The sequence below is a fragment of the Talpa europaea genome, assembly GCF_964194135.1.
Source record: "Talpa europaea genome assembly, chromosome: 14".
NCBI classification, from domain to species: domain Eukaryota; kingdom Metazoa; phylum Chordata; class Mammalia; order Eulipotyphla; family Talpidae; genus Talpa; species Talpa europaea.
The window spans coordinates 3,011,146-3,027,845 of record NC_140082.1 but is presented as its reverse complement, the minus strand read 5'-3'; the positions used below and the strand labels follow the sequence as shown (position 1 = coordinate 3,027,845).

Sequence of the window (16,700 nt, the reverse complement as noted above, 5' to 3'; positions counted from 1 at the left end):
AATAGATAGCTAATTGTCCCGGCACCATTTCTGAAAAGATTACCCTTTCACCACTGATTTGCCTTCACAGTTTTGTCAGAAGTCATCTAGGCTTTTGTGTGTGGGTGTTCTTCAGGGCCCTGTCTGTTCTGTTGATCTGGTGTCTGTCCTTCCACCCTTCACACACGTCCCTGTTTACTGGAGCTTTACAGTGCTAGACACCTGTAGGCCATCCCCTGAATGCTATGCACAGAATACTTGGGGCCTTTCAAGCCCTGACCTAATTACGTGGGTGCCTAACTAACCTTTTCTAATGTTGTCTGTATTTCAACAGTTTACCTTATCCAAATGCATAGATGCTGTGATGGTGCTGGGAAATTCTCATTTATTCATGAATCGTTCCAACAAGCTTGCCGTGATAGCGAGTCACATCCAAGAAAGGTAGGACTGTTGTGGCTGGTGTGACAACCTACTGAGTGCTTAACCTCTGATGTTTTGTGCCAGTTCGCACGCACCGTTCATGCTCTGTGTTGCACAAAAATGTCTTCCTGTACCAGTGAACAAAATAGCATCTAGAATCAGCACGGGGGCCTCTCTGGTGGTGCAGCGGGTTGAGCGCAGCACTGTGAAGCTGTCTGTGGCCTCTGTAGCACTGGTTCGATTCCTGGCCGGCCAGGGAAATTCCTGTATGGTGTGGCAGACCTCTCCTGTCTCACCCGCTGTGAGACACTCTAGCCCATCTCTGGCCTGTATACCCCTCAGCAGTCTATTTCAGTCTGTCTGCCTGTTTTGCTCCCCGCTTTGTCTCTGGTGAATTCTCTCACCCTCCGATGCCTCTGGCCTGTACCCCAGTGCTTGTATAAATAAATAAATCTTTAAAAAAAGATTTTGGTTGTATGAATATTGAAAACCTAGCAGGGACACTTCACGGGTACAGGCAGCTTAGGCAGATGCAGTTGAAAGAGAGGCTTATCAGAGTGCACAGGCAGTTCCCATCTCCCCTCATTCCACAGACCTCAAATAATAAACTAGTGCTGAGTTAGAATTCGGTATGGATCTCTTCTGACTGTCATCTGGGAAGGAAAAAGAGGAACTAGCATTTCTAGAGACAATGACAAGCACCCTGCTTATTTCTTCTCGTTTTTCAGAAAACAGTGTATTCATGCAAGCTTGTGGTAGTAGAATCGTGTTCGCCAATTTGCTCTCTTTTATAGGTTTGTTTATTTATTTTTATTTATTTATTTTTTAAAACAAGGTTACTCCTTCTCTAGGTCAACAGTTTTGTTTTTTTTTTTAAGATTTATTTATTTATACAAGACTCGAGGTACAGGCCAGATGTGCGGGAGGGTGAGAGGATTCACCAGAGACAGAGCAGGGAGCAGAACAGGCAGACAGGCTGAAATACACTGCTGAGGGGAGCAGCGGGCAAGACAGGAGAGGTCTGCCATGCCATATGGATTTTTCCCTGGCTGGCTGGGAATCGAACCTGCGCTGCAGAGGCTGTGGACAGCTTCACAGCACTGCACTCAACCCATTGCACCACCGGGAAGGCCTGTAGGTTTTGTTTGTTTGTTTTTTTTAAATGAAATGTGTATAGAGTCTTTGTGAGTCCAGAATTGGTGTGGTTTTGTTTACTTCCTCTGCTGAATACTTGTTGCTGTTCAGCAAGGGTAGGAGTCCTTTGTAACTTGCTTTTTCTGTTTCAGTCGGTTCTTGTATCCTGGGAAGAATGGCAGGCTCGGAGACTTCTTCGGAGACCCTAGCAACCCTTCTGAATTTAACCCCTCAGGGAGTAAAGATGGGAAATATGAGCTGTTAACAGCAGCAAATGAAATTATTGCTGAAGAAATTAAAGATCTAATGACCAAGGGTAATGGTGTTTTTTCCCCATCATTGTGACCCGGCAGATGTTGAATGTGGAGGTGTTTGGGGTTCGGGATACTGTCTGCTTGCAAGCTCTTTTCTTCTCTAGCATTATTTTCATCGCGCATTGTCTGCTTATCTCCAGTGTTCGACACTGTCACCGGCGCCTCTACCTCTTGAAGTACACTCTTTGGCTTCTAACACTATCCTTTTGATCTGGTTTTCCTCTTTTTTGAACTGTTAAAACTCAGCTGAGTTAATTTTTAAGGTTTTATTGGCTTTATGCAGTGATCTGGGAGTGAGGGCTGCACCCGGTCTGGCAGACAGGAGACACAAAGGAGCTCCGTTTCTGTCCCTGATTTCTGTCACCTCCCACTACATTCAGGGTTTTCATGTTTGACTCCTGTGTTAGCACACCCAGCATCTACTCAGCTATGAAATCCTGTTAGTTTAGCATCAGAAAGTAACCCCGAAAGCCCGTTCCTTCTTTGAACTTTTCCAGATAACACCAGTATTTTTTTACTATTTATTTTCTATTGTGGTGAAATAGACACATAAGACAGCACTTAGCATTGTAACCATTCTGAAGTGTACATTGCAGCTGCATTAGCTGTATTCCTATTTTGTACAAGCATCACTGCAGTCCATTTCCAGAACTTTTTATCACCCGAGACAAACTTGGTGCCCATTGGACAGCAGCTCCTCGTCCCTCCTTGCTAAGCCTCTGATCACCAGGAGGTTTTTCGTCCCTCCCTGCTAAGCCTCTGATCACCAGGAAGTTTTAAATTGAGAAAATGATTAAAAATAGCTCATTTAAACATTACTGAGAAAAAATTGCAGTATTTTTAAACCCAGTTTGAAAATATGGTCTGAATTTTATTCACGGAGGAGGTGGCTTTGGTCAAAAATGATTTTAGTTCAAGAAAGTTGTGCCTGCCTGGTGGCGCAAGGGGTTCAGTCTCAGCACTGTGAAGCATGTTGCAGCCACTGCAGCATGAGTTCGATCCCCAGCCAGGGAGCTGACCCATGTGGCGCAGCACTTTCCTGACTCCCTGCTGGTCCCCTCAGCAGTGTATTTCAGTAGATCTGCCTGTTCTGCTCCTCACTCTGTCTCTGGTGAATCCTCTCACCCCCTGCATTTCTGGCCTGAATACCCCAGGTCTTGTATGTATAAATAAATAAATCAAATGTTTAAAAAAGAAAAACCAAGTACCTAATGCTCCCTTGCCTTGTGTTTTCTCACTTGCAGGTGACATAAAGGGCCAGCACACAGAAACCCTGCTGGCGGGGTCCCTCGCCAAAGCGCTCTGCTGTATCCTTGCTGTCGCGGCCGTTCACGCAGTGGCTTCTGTGACCAACATGCTTTGACTTTTTGAGGTTTCTTAGAACTCTGGGTACCCATATTCAGGGACGGCGTGAGTCTCCTAAAGTGAGAATTATCAAAAGACAGTTTATCTGGCTTTGAAATGTTTTTCAGATAAGCTAGAACAACGTGAATCAGAAACTATAAGAAAACTCTTAAGTTTGTCCACCTTGTTCTGCTCACAGCAGGTGCTGCTTTGGCTTACTTCCTTGTTTCTCATTTTGATGAGGGGGAAGGGCAAGAAGGGAGGAGGAGCTTTCGCTTCTTTAATTTTTGTTTCCTTTGGGGTGGGGCAGGTGTTCACTGACCCTGGGCTGATAAACGAGTGAAGGCTCGGCCCACAAAGGGCTTCCTTACTCAGCATGGCCGGGCATCTCGGGCGTCTCGTTTCTCAGAGGGTCTCCTTTCTAACATAGTTTAATTTCTTTGTCTTGGACTTTGGGGGTGCCTGCGTGAGGCTTTCCTGTTGGTTCTCTTCTTGGACGTGGTTGTTGATTTCCCTGTGGCCCTAGTTCTCAAAATTAGGATGTGGCGGGTAGTCCCAGGACACCCATATCTTGGCAGTTTAATTTTCTGGGACAGAGAGCTTATTTTAGTCAGGTTACATTATAGGCCTGGTTAGTTGCTACCTTAGTAATCACAGAACCTCCAATAACTCATTTTGTGTATTGTGATAAATGGAATATTTCCTTTTTTTCCCTTAGCTAAGTGGATGCTGGGTTTATTTAACTAGCATTTGAGGTTTGTTTTTTTCTGTTTACTATGAATATTTATGAAATTAAGTAAAAATTTTTTCCTTAATGCTAGGAAAACAAGACATTCATAGAATGAACAAGGAGGTTAAAGGTAGGAGCCTGCATTTTCTATGAGAAATGTAATCCATATTTGCTACTGTAAATTTAGTGAACTGTTTAAAAATTAGAAAACTTTACAGTATGTTAATAAGATTCAGTTACAGTGGGTTTTTTTTTTAATCTCTATAGATAATCAGGAAATGAAGTCAAGAATATTGGTAAGATTTTTGAAAAATCAATACATTGTTTATCAGCTACACCCAATTAGAAAACATAATGAGTAATAAGACTAATTTACAATAGAAGCAATAAATATTAAATTCCCAGATTTGATTTAGCAAGCAATATGTAAAACTGATCAAAAAATAAATGTCAAATAGAGGAATTTCATTGTTTGCTTCTTGCTCAGCACAAATGAAAAGCCTAGCATTTCTCAGTGGAGCTACGAGCTGCCCAAAGGGTCCATGAGGGTGTTCATCAGAGCCTTGTTTAGGGCTGGAAACTGCTTAAATGTCCTCTGGACAAAATTACTTAAATAGTGGAAATCTGTGATGTCAGCACGAACAATGATAACACATCCAAATTCCTTGACGTGACAAGTTTTCTGCCCGTGTATTTCAGACAGAAAAAGCAGATTGCAAAACTGTGTGCGTGTGTACACACATAGGTGCTCTCTAAAAGGGGGTGCATCAACCTATTAACACAGATTGTCTCTTGAGTAGTATGATTGAGGGGAATCTTTGAGTCATTTAAAACTTAGATATTGTTGGGCCTCCCCGGTGGTGCAGCGGTAGAGCGCTGGGTTGTGAGGCTGCCCGCAGCCTCCGCGGCGCCAGTTCGATCCCCGGCTGCTCCCCGGCCACCGGAGGACGGTCCCGCATGGCGCGCGCGCGGACCTCTCCTGCCGCCCGCTGCTCCCCTCAGCAGTGTACTTCGATCCTTCTGCCTGCTCTGCTTCCCACTCTGGCTCTGTTGAATTCTCTCAGCCTCCCGCGCTTCTGACTGTACCCAGTGTTTGTATGAATAAATAAGTAAATCTTTAAAAATAAAAAAATAAAACTTAGATATTGTTAATAATGCTAAATAGGAAGACAACTCAGAGGAGGTGATGTCGCTCATAGTTGCAGTGACTCGTGATGGTGCGGGAGCGGGGCGCGAGGTTGTTCCTGGAATGTTCTAACGCAGCTGTGATCTTAGGTGATTAAGGCAGCAGAGGACAGCGCACTGCAGTATATGAACTTCATGAATGTCATCTTTGCAGCACAGAAACAGGTAAAGTGAGTGTCTTCTTTCTAAAGGATATTTGTTTTGTAATGAAGGAATAAGTTTCATTTTTTTGAACGACCTGCTTAGAAGGGTTTCATGACTGCATAGCCTTTATTACTGGGTTAGGAATCTGGATTCCATAGTTTGCAGTAGTCATTTATCTATTTTGGGTCCTGGACCCCTGGAAACTCTGAAGGGTTCCAAAAAAACATGCACTCAGGGTCTCCCTGGTGGCTCGAGGGGTTAAGCACCACACTGTAAAGCAATCCGCAGCCTCTGCAGCATGAGTTTGATCCCCAGGCAGCCAGGGAGAAATCCACATAGCGCAGCAGACCCCTCCTGTCTCCCTGCTGCTCCCCTCAGCAGTGTATTTCGGTCAGTCTGCCTGTTCTATTCCCCACACTGTCTCTGGTGGATCCTCTACCCCACCTCTTGTATGCATAAATAAATAAATCTTTTTAAAAAAACATGCACTCAGACCCAGTTTTGCATATAGTCTGATGGTGTGCACGTAACCCTGTTGACTCATCCTCAGAACCCCTGATTGTACGGTTTACAGCATGCTTGCCTCATTTTCTCTCTTCACTTCAGTGAGGTTAAAGACTTGCTGTTTTTACTTTGCAAATAGCTGAAATGGTCACATGAATTATTGCTAATACCTTTGCTTTGATCTGTTGAAAAAAAAGGCTTTCTTAAAATTTAAGTTTTGACATAACATGCAGCTATAAGCAGGCACAATATTCTCTGTTTTGGAGTGGCACAGAATGTAGTGAAAAGACCCTGGACTTTGGGGTGATGGCACACCACTTCAGGGGATGGCGGCTCTGCCCCTCTCCCACTCTAGCCCAGCCGGGAGTCACTGCTTCAGCTGCAGCAGGCAAGTCAGACCTGCCTGGCAGAGTTATTATGCATATTAAGTGGGCCATTTAAAGACTAGAGTCTGGCACCTAGTAGGTACTCAGTTAATGGTTATTAACCTATAATTTCAAAATGTTTATTTCAGAATATTTTGATTGATGCCTGTGTTTTAGACTCTGACTCAGGACTCCTCCAGCAGGTATGTCTTAAACGAGGTTTGGTGTCAGTGTGGGGCAAATGAGGTGTGTCTGGGCCCTGTTGTGAGATGCTTTCTCCAGGCTTCTCACGTTTTCAGGGATGAGTCTCTGAAGCTGTAGATGGCAGCACCCTCAGCAAGCTGGTCTCTTTAAAATTTTTATTTATATTTTACATAATGATTTTATTGACTTTGTAAAAGCGAGTCATACATTAAATGAATTCCAGCAACATAAACAGGTGTCTTTTTAGAAGGTAAAAGAAAAAGCTCTTCAAATCCCTTCATCCAAAAGTACCAGTGTTAACACATAAATGGCACCGCTGCTGACTTTTTGAAATGAGTCTCGTTTGCCTTGAGATGTGCTGGCTTTCAAAGACTTTGTGTGAAAAACAGCATGTAAAAAAATCTCATTAATGATTTTTATATTGGTTACATGTTAAAATAATAATGCTTTGGACATACTGAGTTAAATAAAATGTTATTAAAATTACTTTTATCTCTTTCCTTTGTTATGCGACTTGAAAGTTTTAAACTACGAATGTTACTTCCATCCTTCTGCTGTGGACAGTACTGTCAGGGCTCACCTTTTAATCCAGAGGAGAAATAAAATGAAAATAAGACTGAAGAAATTACCAAACTATTGATAAATGTTTCTTGCCCATGAGAAACAGGTTTCCTGAAAGGTCATTTATAAGCGAAAACTGGCAGTTCTTGTCTTTTAAGACTGTCTGTGTGGGTGCCTCTTTCCTTTTTTCCCTTCCTCAGTAAACTTCCCTGTGCTGATGAGTGGGAATGCCTGCTGAATTCTTTCTCAGAGGCAACCAAGAATCTCCGCCTCCCCCCCCCCCAAAAAAAAGCCTAAAACTATAGAAGACCTTGGGTGCAGGTGACTGCTGGGAATGAGGAGTAGGGAGTGGCTTCTGAGAATCTGGGGTTGTCTTATTTCTTAGGCTTAATGGTAGGTACATAGTGTTCTTTTGGAATGTAGGAAGCCTGAAACTGCTTCAGAGAGTTAAACAGAATTACCATGTAGCTCAGCAGGTCCCTTCCTAGATACACGCCCAAGGGCGTGAAAATGTTCACACAGAAGATGGTCCAGGAATACTCATGGCTATGCTAGCCATGATAGCCAAGGGTGGAACGATCCAGATGTGCAGCAGCAAGTGGATAAATAAATTGCGGCCCAGCCATACTGTGGAGTGTATTTGGTCATAAAGGAACAAAGTGCTGACGCAAGCCGCAACATGGGCGAGCCTTGAAGATATTCAAGGCAGTCCAAAGGACTCATGTCATTTGGCTCCATGTCTAGGAAATGTCCAGAACAGGCAAGTCTGCAGAGACAGAGCTGTTTAGCGGTTCCAGGGACTGGGGGAGGGAAGGAGAGAGAGTAGCTGACTAGTAGGTACTGGTTTCCTTTTGGGGGAGGTGAGAATGTTCTGGAACTACATACTGTAACAGTTGCATGACTCTGAATATAATCAAAACCAGGGAATTGTTCACTTTAATGGGGTGAATTTTAAGGCTTGTGAGTTATACCCCAGAGCTTTTATTTAAACGTAAGGAAAATGAGTAGACTTGGTAAGATTAAAAACGTATTAGCAGCAAGAAAATGGGAATAACGGTGTAGACTTTCTTACACTACAGTCTTCTTATGGCGAAAGGGCATGGACCAAGGAGGGGCACAAGGTATTTGAGCATCTCCAGAGGTACCTGGAAGTTTCCGGTCTCATACATTCTGGGAAAAGAGTCCTTTCATTCTCTGGTCACATCCTCTGGAAACCTGATGAATCGCAGGCGGGAATTACCTCCCTCTGCAAAGACCGAGTAAGAGCTGCTATGGCAGAGAGCCCTTTGTGTCTTGCAGGCTTGTGACATCACAGGGGGACTGTACTTGAAGGTGCCTCAGATGCCCTCCCTTCTGCAGTATTTACTGGTAAGGAGACGGCAACAGTGACCCTATCACCTTGGGCAGGGAGACCCCTGTTTCCTCGGGGACAAATGAGGACAAGATGGCTGATGCTAGTAATAAGAAAAAAGGAGTGGCTGGCACTCCAGTTCTTGTATGCATAAATAAATAAAAATAAATCTTTTAAAAGAGAAAAGGAATGACTGGGTGACTGAGAGGGTTCAAAGGTAAGAAGGGCAGAGCTCTGCTGCCTTTGCAGCCTGAGGACTGTGTGAAGCTTGTTTTATGAAGGTTTACAAACCTCTCTGTGGGGGCGCTCAATAATTGTTGAATGAATAAAACAGGGCACCTTTCAAAGCAAAACCCTAATGTCCCTGTTCTCCAGTGTTGATTAACTGATACCTGATATCTGTGTCCTGACTTCTGGCTATTTTCCCCCATGTTTTGTTTTATTTATTTGTTTTTTAATTATTTATGCATACAAAAACGGGGTATAGGCCAGAGGTGCAGGGGGATGAGAGGTTTCACCAGAGACAGAATGGGGAGCAGAACAGGTGGATCTACTGAAATAGACTGCTGAGGGGTGCAGTGGGGAGACCGGAGAGGTCTGCTGCGCCATGTGGGTCAGCTCCCTGGCTACCGGGACCCAACTCATGCTGCAGTGGCTGGTGATAGCTTGATAGTGCTGACTTAAACCCCTTTGCCACCAGGGAGGCCCTATTTTCCCCCATGTTTTATTTTATTTATTTTTTTAAGATTTATTTATTTATTTATACAAACACTGGATACAGTCAGAAGTGCGGGAGGGTGAGAGAACTCACCAGAGTCAGAGCAGGGAACAGAACAGGCAGACCTACGAAGTATACTGCTGAGGGGAGCAGTGGGCGGCAGGAGAGGTCTGCGCGCCATGTGGGACCCTTGCCTGGTAGCCAGGGATTGAACTGGCGTGGCAGAGGCTGCGGGCAGCTTCGCAACCCAGCGCTCAACCGCTGCGCCACCAGGGGAGGCCCTTCCCCCATGTTTTAAATAAAAGTGCCTTGGACCTCCCTGGTGGCCTAGGGGCTGAGTCTCAGCGCTGTCACCTCTGCACCCTCTGATCCCCAGCCAGGGAGCTGACCCACATGGCACAGCAGACTTCTCTCTCCCCGCTGCTCCCCTCAGCAGTGTATTTCACTCAGTCTGCCTGTTCTGCTCCCCACTCTGTCTCTGGTGAATCCTCTTACTGACCCCCACCCCTAGTATCTCTGGCCCACACCCCAGTTCTATGCAAAAAATAAAATAAAAAAAAATAAAGTGCCTTTTTTTTTTTTTAAACAGTGGGTTTTCCTTCCTGATCAAGATCAGAGATCTCAATTAATCCTTCCTCCCCCAATTCATGTTGACTACCGGGCGGCCTGCTTCTGCCATCGCAACCTCATTGAGATTGGCTACGTTTGCTCTGTGTGCTTATCAAGTAAGTCCATGTCCTGAGTCGGGCTTGAGGTTTTTTCCTTCTTTTCTCTATTGGGGTAGACAGAATGTATTTCAAATGTGGGGTTTTGAAACCATCCTGTTTGTTTCTTTTTTTTTTTTTCATTTACAGTTTTCTGCAGTTTCAGCCCTATCTGCACTACGTGCGAGTGAGTATCTTTGAATTAGGGTGCTGACCGCCCCCCACCTGAGAACAGAGCTTTGAGGAGTGTTTTCTGTGTCATTTCAGGACAGCCTTTAAGATTTCTCTGCCTCCCATACTGAAGGCCAAGAAAAAGAAACTGAAAGCATCTACGTGATTAGGGTGGTTTTCTCTCTCAGCACTAAGAGAGGTGTGATGGTGCCATCTTTGTTCGGAAGGCTTTGGAAAAAATACAGGTGTGTGAGCTGATTTGTAGAGAAGTTCCTCACAGGAGCTATTTCTAAAATACTATCCTCATCCTGTGCTTGGGGGCCCTGATTTACTTGAGGGAGTAATTCTATGCATATGTACCTTAAATCCTTTCTGACTGGTTTTTATCCAGGTGGGAAGAAAGCACAAACTTGAGACTTTCTTGTAATGGGGCAATCTTTTGTCAAAATCAGTCTGTCCTGACTGACTGTAGACTTTAGAACCAGTGACCCAAGTCTACGTTCTTACTGTGAAGCAGACAACATGTGAAATCTGGGAAAAGTGACTGTTTGTGAATTGATAATATTAATCAAGATAGAACATCTTACTTGAATTAACAGTTAACTTCAACAATAAACATATAAATAAAAATCCTTATTGATTAAACTGAGATCTGGCTTCCGCTATTAGCAGATACTTATTCTTTTTCTGCCATCATTACTTATCCAAATAATAATAATAGTTTGTCACTATAATAATAGTTTGTTCTGCCATCATTACTTATCCAAATAATAATAATAGTTTGTCACTAAAGAATCACAAAATCTGATTTTAAATAAGGAGAGTGAGTGGACTAGTCTGGTTGTGATTTTTTTCTTCAAAAACAGTCCTGGGGAGAGCTTGTTTGTGAAAGCTAATGTCTGAGTTCTAAGGGGGACTTTCCAGGAGAGAATGGAGTTGTTAGAATTAAGTGTCATCCCAGAGTTTTCCTTTTTTTTTTTTTTTTTTTAAATTGATATAACAATGGTTTACGGTATCATATTTGATCCGGGGGTACAGGCTCATACACCCTCATACATGTCCCACGCCACACCCACCACCAGGCACCAATCCTCCCCCACATCCTGGCTTGGCTCCCCCCCCCCCCCCCCCCCCCCCCCCCCCCGTCCCATAGCCTTAATTCTCTGGACAGATTTCTGTTGTTTATTACTGGATCAGTTTTGGTGGATCCTAGCATTCTTTCTTTTTTGATGAGAAGAAAAAAAGCATATTGGACACCAAGAAGCTTTGGACTTGATACGGCAAGCTTCTGTAAGTTCACATGAAAAGTTGTTCACAATTTCAACAATAAAAATTTTTTTCTATGTAATCTTGAAATTATTAAACGTGCTTTTAAGTTTCAGCATAATGGAGGGAGGTTTTCAGGATGGTGGTTGGTTTGATTTCGAATATAATTTTTTTGTTATTTTTAAAAGTATCTTGAAAAAAATTCCATTTGTGTACAAAATCTTGTATATGAATTAAGTTTTGAATTTTCTCTTTATGCCATCTCAGAAACAATTTCAGTCAAGTAATCTGGTGTTTGGTTAGATAATTATAGGTAGATTTTTGTCTTCTGGATTTACAGTTTTGTTAAGTTCACAAAGGTTTTTGTTAAGTTCACTTGAAAGTTAATCCTTGATTTTAAAAACCTGTTTTTCTTTTAAAAATAATGTTTAATATTCACTGCCTAATTAAGTATAATGGAAGTCAGTATTTTATGTGTAGGAAATACAGGATCATATATCTAAAAAACAGATAATTTCAAACAAGCTGATACGGTTTCGTTACTTTTTCATTTGAATTGTTTCATGTACTGAATGAGTTCTGTTTAAGTTTTATTGTATTTGTAGTTATTTTATATAAATTTTTATTGCTTATATTTACTTGAATTATTTTCTTACTCATAAAAGTTAGAAATGAACTATAAGAAAAAAGCAAGGGAGGGCCTCCCCTGGTGGCGCAATGGTTGAGCGCTGGGCTGTGAAGCTGCCTGCAGCCTTTGCAGCGCCGGTTCAATCCCTGGCCACCGGCCAGGGTCCCACATGGCGCACAGACCTTTCCTGCCGCCTGCTGCTCCCCTCAGCAGTATATTTCATCAGTCTGCCTGTTCTGTTCCCCGCTCTGGCTCTGGTGAATTCTCTCACCCTCCCATGTATCTGGCCTGTACCCCAGTTCTTGTATAAATAAATAAGTAAATAAATAAATAAATTTTTTAAAAAATTAAAAAATAAACAATCTAAAGGAGGAACAAATAAGACCCAAAGTTAGAAGGTAGGAAATAATAAGAGTGGAGAGAAAATAAGACTATACAAAACATCAATGAAACTAAAAGCTAGGTTTTTTGAGAACATAAACAAAGTTAGATAACCTCTAACTAGGCTAACAAAAAATAAAAAGAAAACATAAACTGAATCACAAATTAAAGAGAAATTATTACAGAGAGCACAGGAATACAAAAAATCATAAGAGAGTACTATGAACAACTAGACCAATATATCCAGTAACCTTGAAGAAATGAATAAAATTCTAGATCAACATAATCTGTGACGACTACCTTGGAAGAAACACATGAACAGACCAGTCACAGGCATGGAAATTGGAACAGTAATAAAAAATCTTACAAGAAATAAAAGCCAAGGGCCAAGTCTTTAAGATAAACTAATGCCCATCTCGCTCAAATTGTTTTTAAAATATAAGGAGGAATGGGGCCTCCCTGGTGGCACAGCGGGTTGAGCGGGGTTCAATCCCCGGCCACCGGCCAGGGTCCCACATGGCGAGGCAGACCTCTCCTGTCTCGCCCGCTACTCCCCTCAGCAGTGTATTTTGGTCCTTCTACCTGTTCTGCTCCCTGCTCTGTCTGGTGAATTTTCTCATCCTCCTGCACCTCTGGCTTGTACCCCAGTGCTTGTATAAATAAATCTTTTAAAAAAATTAAGGAGGAATGCTTTCTAATGTTTTATGATGCCAATATTACCTTAATAGCAAAGCTGGACAGACAACACAAGAAAATTATAGACCAATATTCCAGATGAACATTAATGCGGACATTTTCAACAAAATACTAGCAAACTGAATTCAACAGTATACCCCAAGGATTATACACCATGATCAAATAGAATTCATCTCAGAGATGCAAGGATAGTTTAATTAATGTAATACATCATATCAACCTATGGAAAAAAGTATCTTTACTTTTGTAAGTAAAGATACTTTTTTCCATAGAAGCAGAGAAAGTATTTGATAAGATTTAGCACCCATTTGTGATAAAAATGCTAAATAAGATGGGTAGAGAAGGAACCTACCTCAGTGTAATAAAGGCCCTATATCATGAACCAACCACCAATATAATGATGAAAAACAGAAAGCTCTCCCCAAAATATCCAGCGCGAGACCACAATGCCCATTTGTGACCACTTCTGTGTAACTTAGTATTAGAGGTTTTGGCTGCAGCCAGCAGATGCAGAAAGTAAAGGGAATCCAAGTAGGAAGAGAAGTGAAACTGTCATTATTTGCAGATGAAGATCCTGAAGACTCCATTAGAATGTTACTAGAAAAGATGACTTGCAAGGTGGCAGGTTACACAATCAACATACAAAAGTCTGTAGCCTTTTTATATTTAAAACAGTGAAGAAGACAAAAGAACTCCATTTAGAATTGCTTCAAAAAGAAATACCTTAGAATCAACCTAACAAAGGAAAAGACCTATCAAATGAGGACTATAGGGTGTTACTAGAGGACTTAGGACATCAGGCTGCAGAAGGTTATCCCATGTTCATGGATGGGGAGAATCAATATAATCCAAAACACTATCCTGCTTAAAATGATTTACAAGGTTAGTGCAATCACCATCAAAACACCAGCATTATTCTTCAAAGAAATGAAACAAAACAAAATGAAACAAAAGGTATTGACATTTATGTGGAACCACAACAGGCCTTGAATTGCAAATGCAACCCCAAATGAAAAGGAGAACTAGAGATGTTGCATTACCTGACTTCAAACTTTACTGTAAAGCAGCAGTATTAAAGGGCCTCCCTGGTGGCGCAAGGAGTTAAGCCCTGCACTACAAAGCAATCCGCAGCCTCTGTGGCCCGAGTTCAATCCCCGGCCGGCCGGGGAGAAACCCACATGGTGCAGCAGACCTCTCCTGTCTCGCCCACTGCTCCCCTCAGCAGTGTATTTTGGTCAGTCAGCCTGTTCTCTTCCCCACTCTGTCTCTGGTGGATCCTCTCATCCCCCGCATCTCTGGCCTGTACCCCAGCTCTTGTATGCATAAATAAATAAATCTTTAAAAAAAACAATATTAAAAATGATAGGGTATGTGCCAAAAGTAAATGCACGGACCAATAGAACAGAACCAAAAGCTCAAAAATTAATCCGTGTACATGCCAGCACCTAACCTTTGATAAAGCATCTTGACTGTAAAATGGGGGAAAGATAGACTCCAGTAAATGGTTCTGGGAAAATTGGAAAGCCACACACAAAGGAATGATGTTGGATTACTCGCTAACACCATATTCAGAAACTCCAAATGGATCAAAGGTTTACATATAAGGCCTACAACAATAAAATCATAGAAGAAAGCACTGGTGATATGTTCCATGAGATCAACAAGATATTTTCCTTTAATTTCCAAGGAAGTTTAAACACAATAAACAGTTGGGGTTATCTCAAGTTAAGAAGTTTCTATTCAGTGAAAGAAAATACAAGATGACTAAATAGATGCCCTACTGAATGAGAGAAAATATTCACACAATATATAAAACTGATAAGGAATTAATGTTCAAGATTCCCAAAAGTTCATATGATTCAATAATAATAAACCCAATGACTAAATGGGCAATAGATATTACTAGACAGTTCACCAAAAAGGATACCCTGAAGGCCAAAAGACATGAAAAATGTCTTAGCATCACTTCTAATATGAGAGATGCAGATTACAACTACAATGAGCTACCATCTCACACCCGTGAGAATGGCGCATATTAACACCCCCAACAAGTGTTGGAGAGCATTTGGAGAAAGAGCAACCCTATCACACTATTACTGAGAATATGAATACTGCAGCTATTGAGGAAAGAAATCTGTATTTACCCTAAAAATTGAAAATGGAAATATCAATATATCTGGCAATCCCACTCTTGGGCACAAATTTGCAGGATATGAAATTAAAAAATCCCGTGTGCTCCACAATATTCATAGCATTATTTACAGTAGTTACAACATGGGAGTAACTTAAATGTCCATCGGACATTGGATCACAAAGATGTGGTGCATACATACACCATGGAGTCTTCTACAGCCATAGGGTGAAATGCAGCCATTTTCAATAGAATTGGAGGGCGTTTGAGAGAACTATGTGCAGCAGTCACAATGCTAAATACTGGATATAGCAGACAATAATGTAAAACACTGTTCAAAAACACTTCCAAAAACTAGTGGACATAAATAGATACCCTGGGGAGAGGGAAGGAGGAGTAGGGGTGAAGATGGGGTGGAGTGGGGGGAGCACAAGGGAATCTGTTGATGGACCCTGGGTGCTTTGGTGGCAGGAGAACTATGGTGCCCACGCCTGAGGGGAGAAATCCTATATTGTGCAAACAATATGTAAAAAATCATCTGGAGGCTCTGAGGTTAAGACGGGGGAGGGAGGGAAAGAAACGGGGTACATGGGGAATGGAGGGGGAAAGAGTGTCTTCAGTGGACCTAAGAGGAAATGTTTTTGTTTGACATATTTGCCAGTATGTGTAACTATGTCAGGGTGTCTGTTTCAAATGCACAGCAGCATAGAAGGAATGTAAAGGTCTTTTCTAGACTCACTCTTGCACTCAGTGAAAATGGTTTATAGCACGCTTACAATAGCCAATGACCGTTTCTGTTTGCTTGAATTGTTTTATGTTTTACCTAAAGGTAAAAGCATTTTTGACCCAAAGATTAAAAATAATCCAACATTCCAGTTTTCTTCAATGAACATGGTTACTTTCTTACCAAAGAATGTCTGGTTCATTCAAAGACTCAAATATTTAGAACCAGTTGCTGTATTAACAAACTGATTCTGCAGAGGATCAAGACAACTACTGCATTAGAGATGGGATCACTTTGAGGGAATTTCAGAAGTGAAACAGTACATCGCTGTTACGCAATAGTTTATTGCGATAATGTGACAGCCCCAGTGGCCCAGCTTTGCAAGAGTATAAGCACAAGATAATGCTCGTGTGGGACCCTTCCAGAATGTTAGATCTGCTGGTCGATTAATACATAACATCGACACTTATGTGCCATTTGCTGCGTTTGTCTGGCACAGCGCTGACCACCACCCGTGGACGGACCTTGTCTCCCAACCTCTGACGGCGAGCACCGCCTCAACACTTACTGTTTACCACAGGCCAGGCATTGGCCTCAGCGCCCAGACGTCACCTCAAGTAATTTTTTAAAAAAAGATTTATTTATTTATACAAGCACTGGGTACAGTCTGTGGCGCGGGAGGGTGAGAGGATTCACCAGAGCCAGACCGGGGAGAACAGGCAGACTGACGAAGTACACTGCTGGGGAGAGCAGCTGGCGGCAGGAGAGGTCTGCGCGCCATGTCGGACCCTCCTCCGGTGGCCGGGGATTGAACCAGCGCTGCAGAGGCTGCGGGCAGCTTCTCAGCCCAGCGGTCAACCGCTGCGCCACCGGGGAGGCCCACCTCAAGTAATTTTTTTTTTTAAATTTTATACATTTTATATCATTTTTCATTTTTGCACAATGTATGCATTTTCATCTCGGTTATATTCCCCACACAATTCCCACCCCCCCTTGTTTTGATCCTTCTCCCCCCCTGCAGTGTGTCTCTGGTTTATAGTTGCTTG

At 42.4% G+C, this 16,700-nt stretch overlaps 1 protein-coding gene across 1 annotated transcript; it reads left to right on the top strand.

The window, feature by feature from the left end:
- Positions 1-328: 328 nt before the first annotated feature.
- GTF2H3 (general transcription factor IIH subunit 3) lies at positions 329-10,081 on the top strand. The gene is made up of 11 exons (XM_084254125.1): positions 329-420; positions 1,686-1,849; positions 3,092-3,154; positions 4,022-4,051; positions 4,189-4,217; positions 5,197-5,271; positions 6,269-6,322; positions 8,184-8,252; positions 9,543-9,678; positions 9,808-9,844; positions 9,925-10,081. The coding sequence occupies exons 1-11, from the start codon at positions 344-346 to the stop codon at positions 9,992-9,994; spliced, it is 804 nt and encodes a 267-aa protein (XP_084110251.1). The 5' UTR covers positions 329-343; the 3' UTR covers positions 9,995-10,081.
- Positions 10,082-16,700: the final 6,619 nt, after the last annotated feature.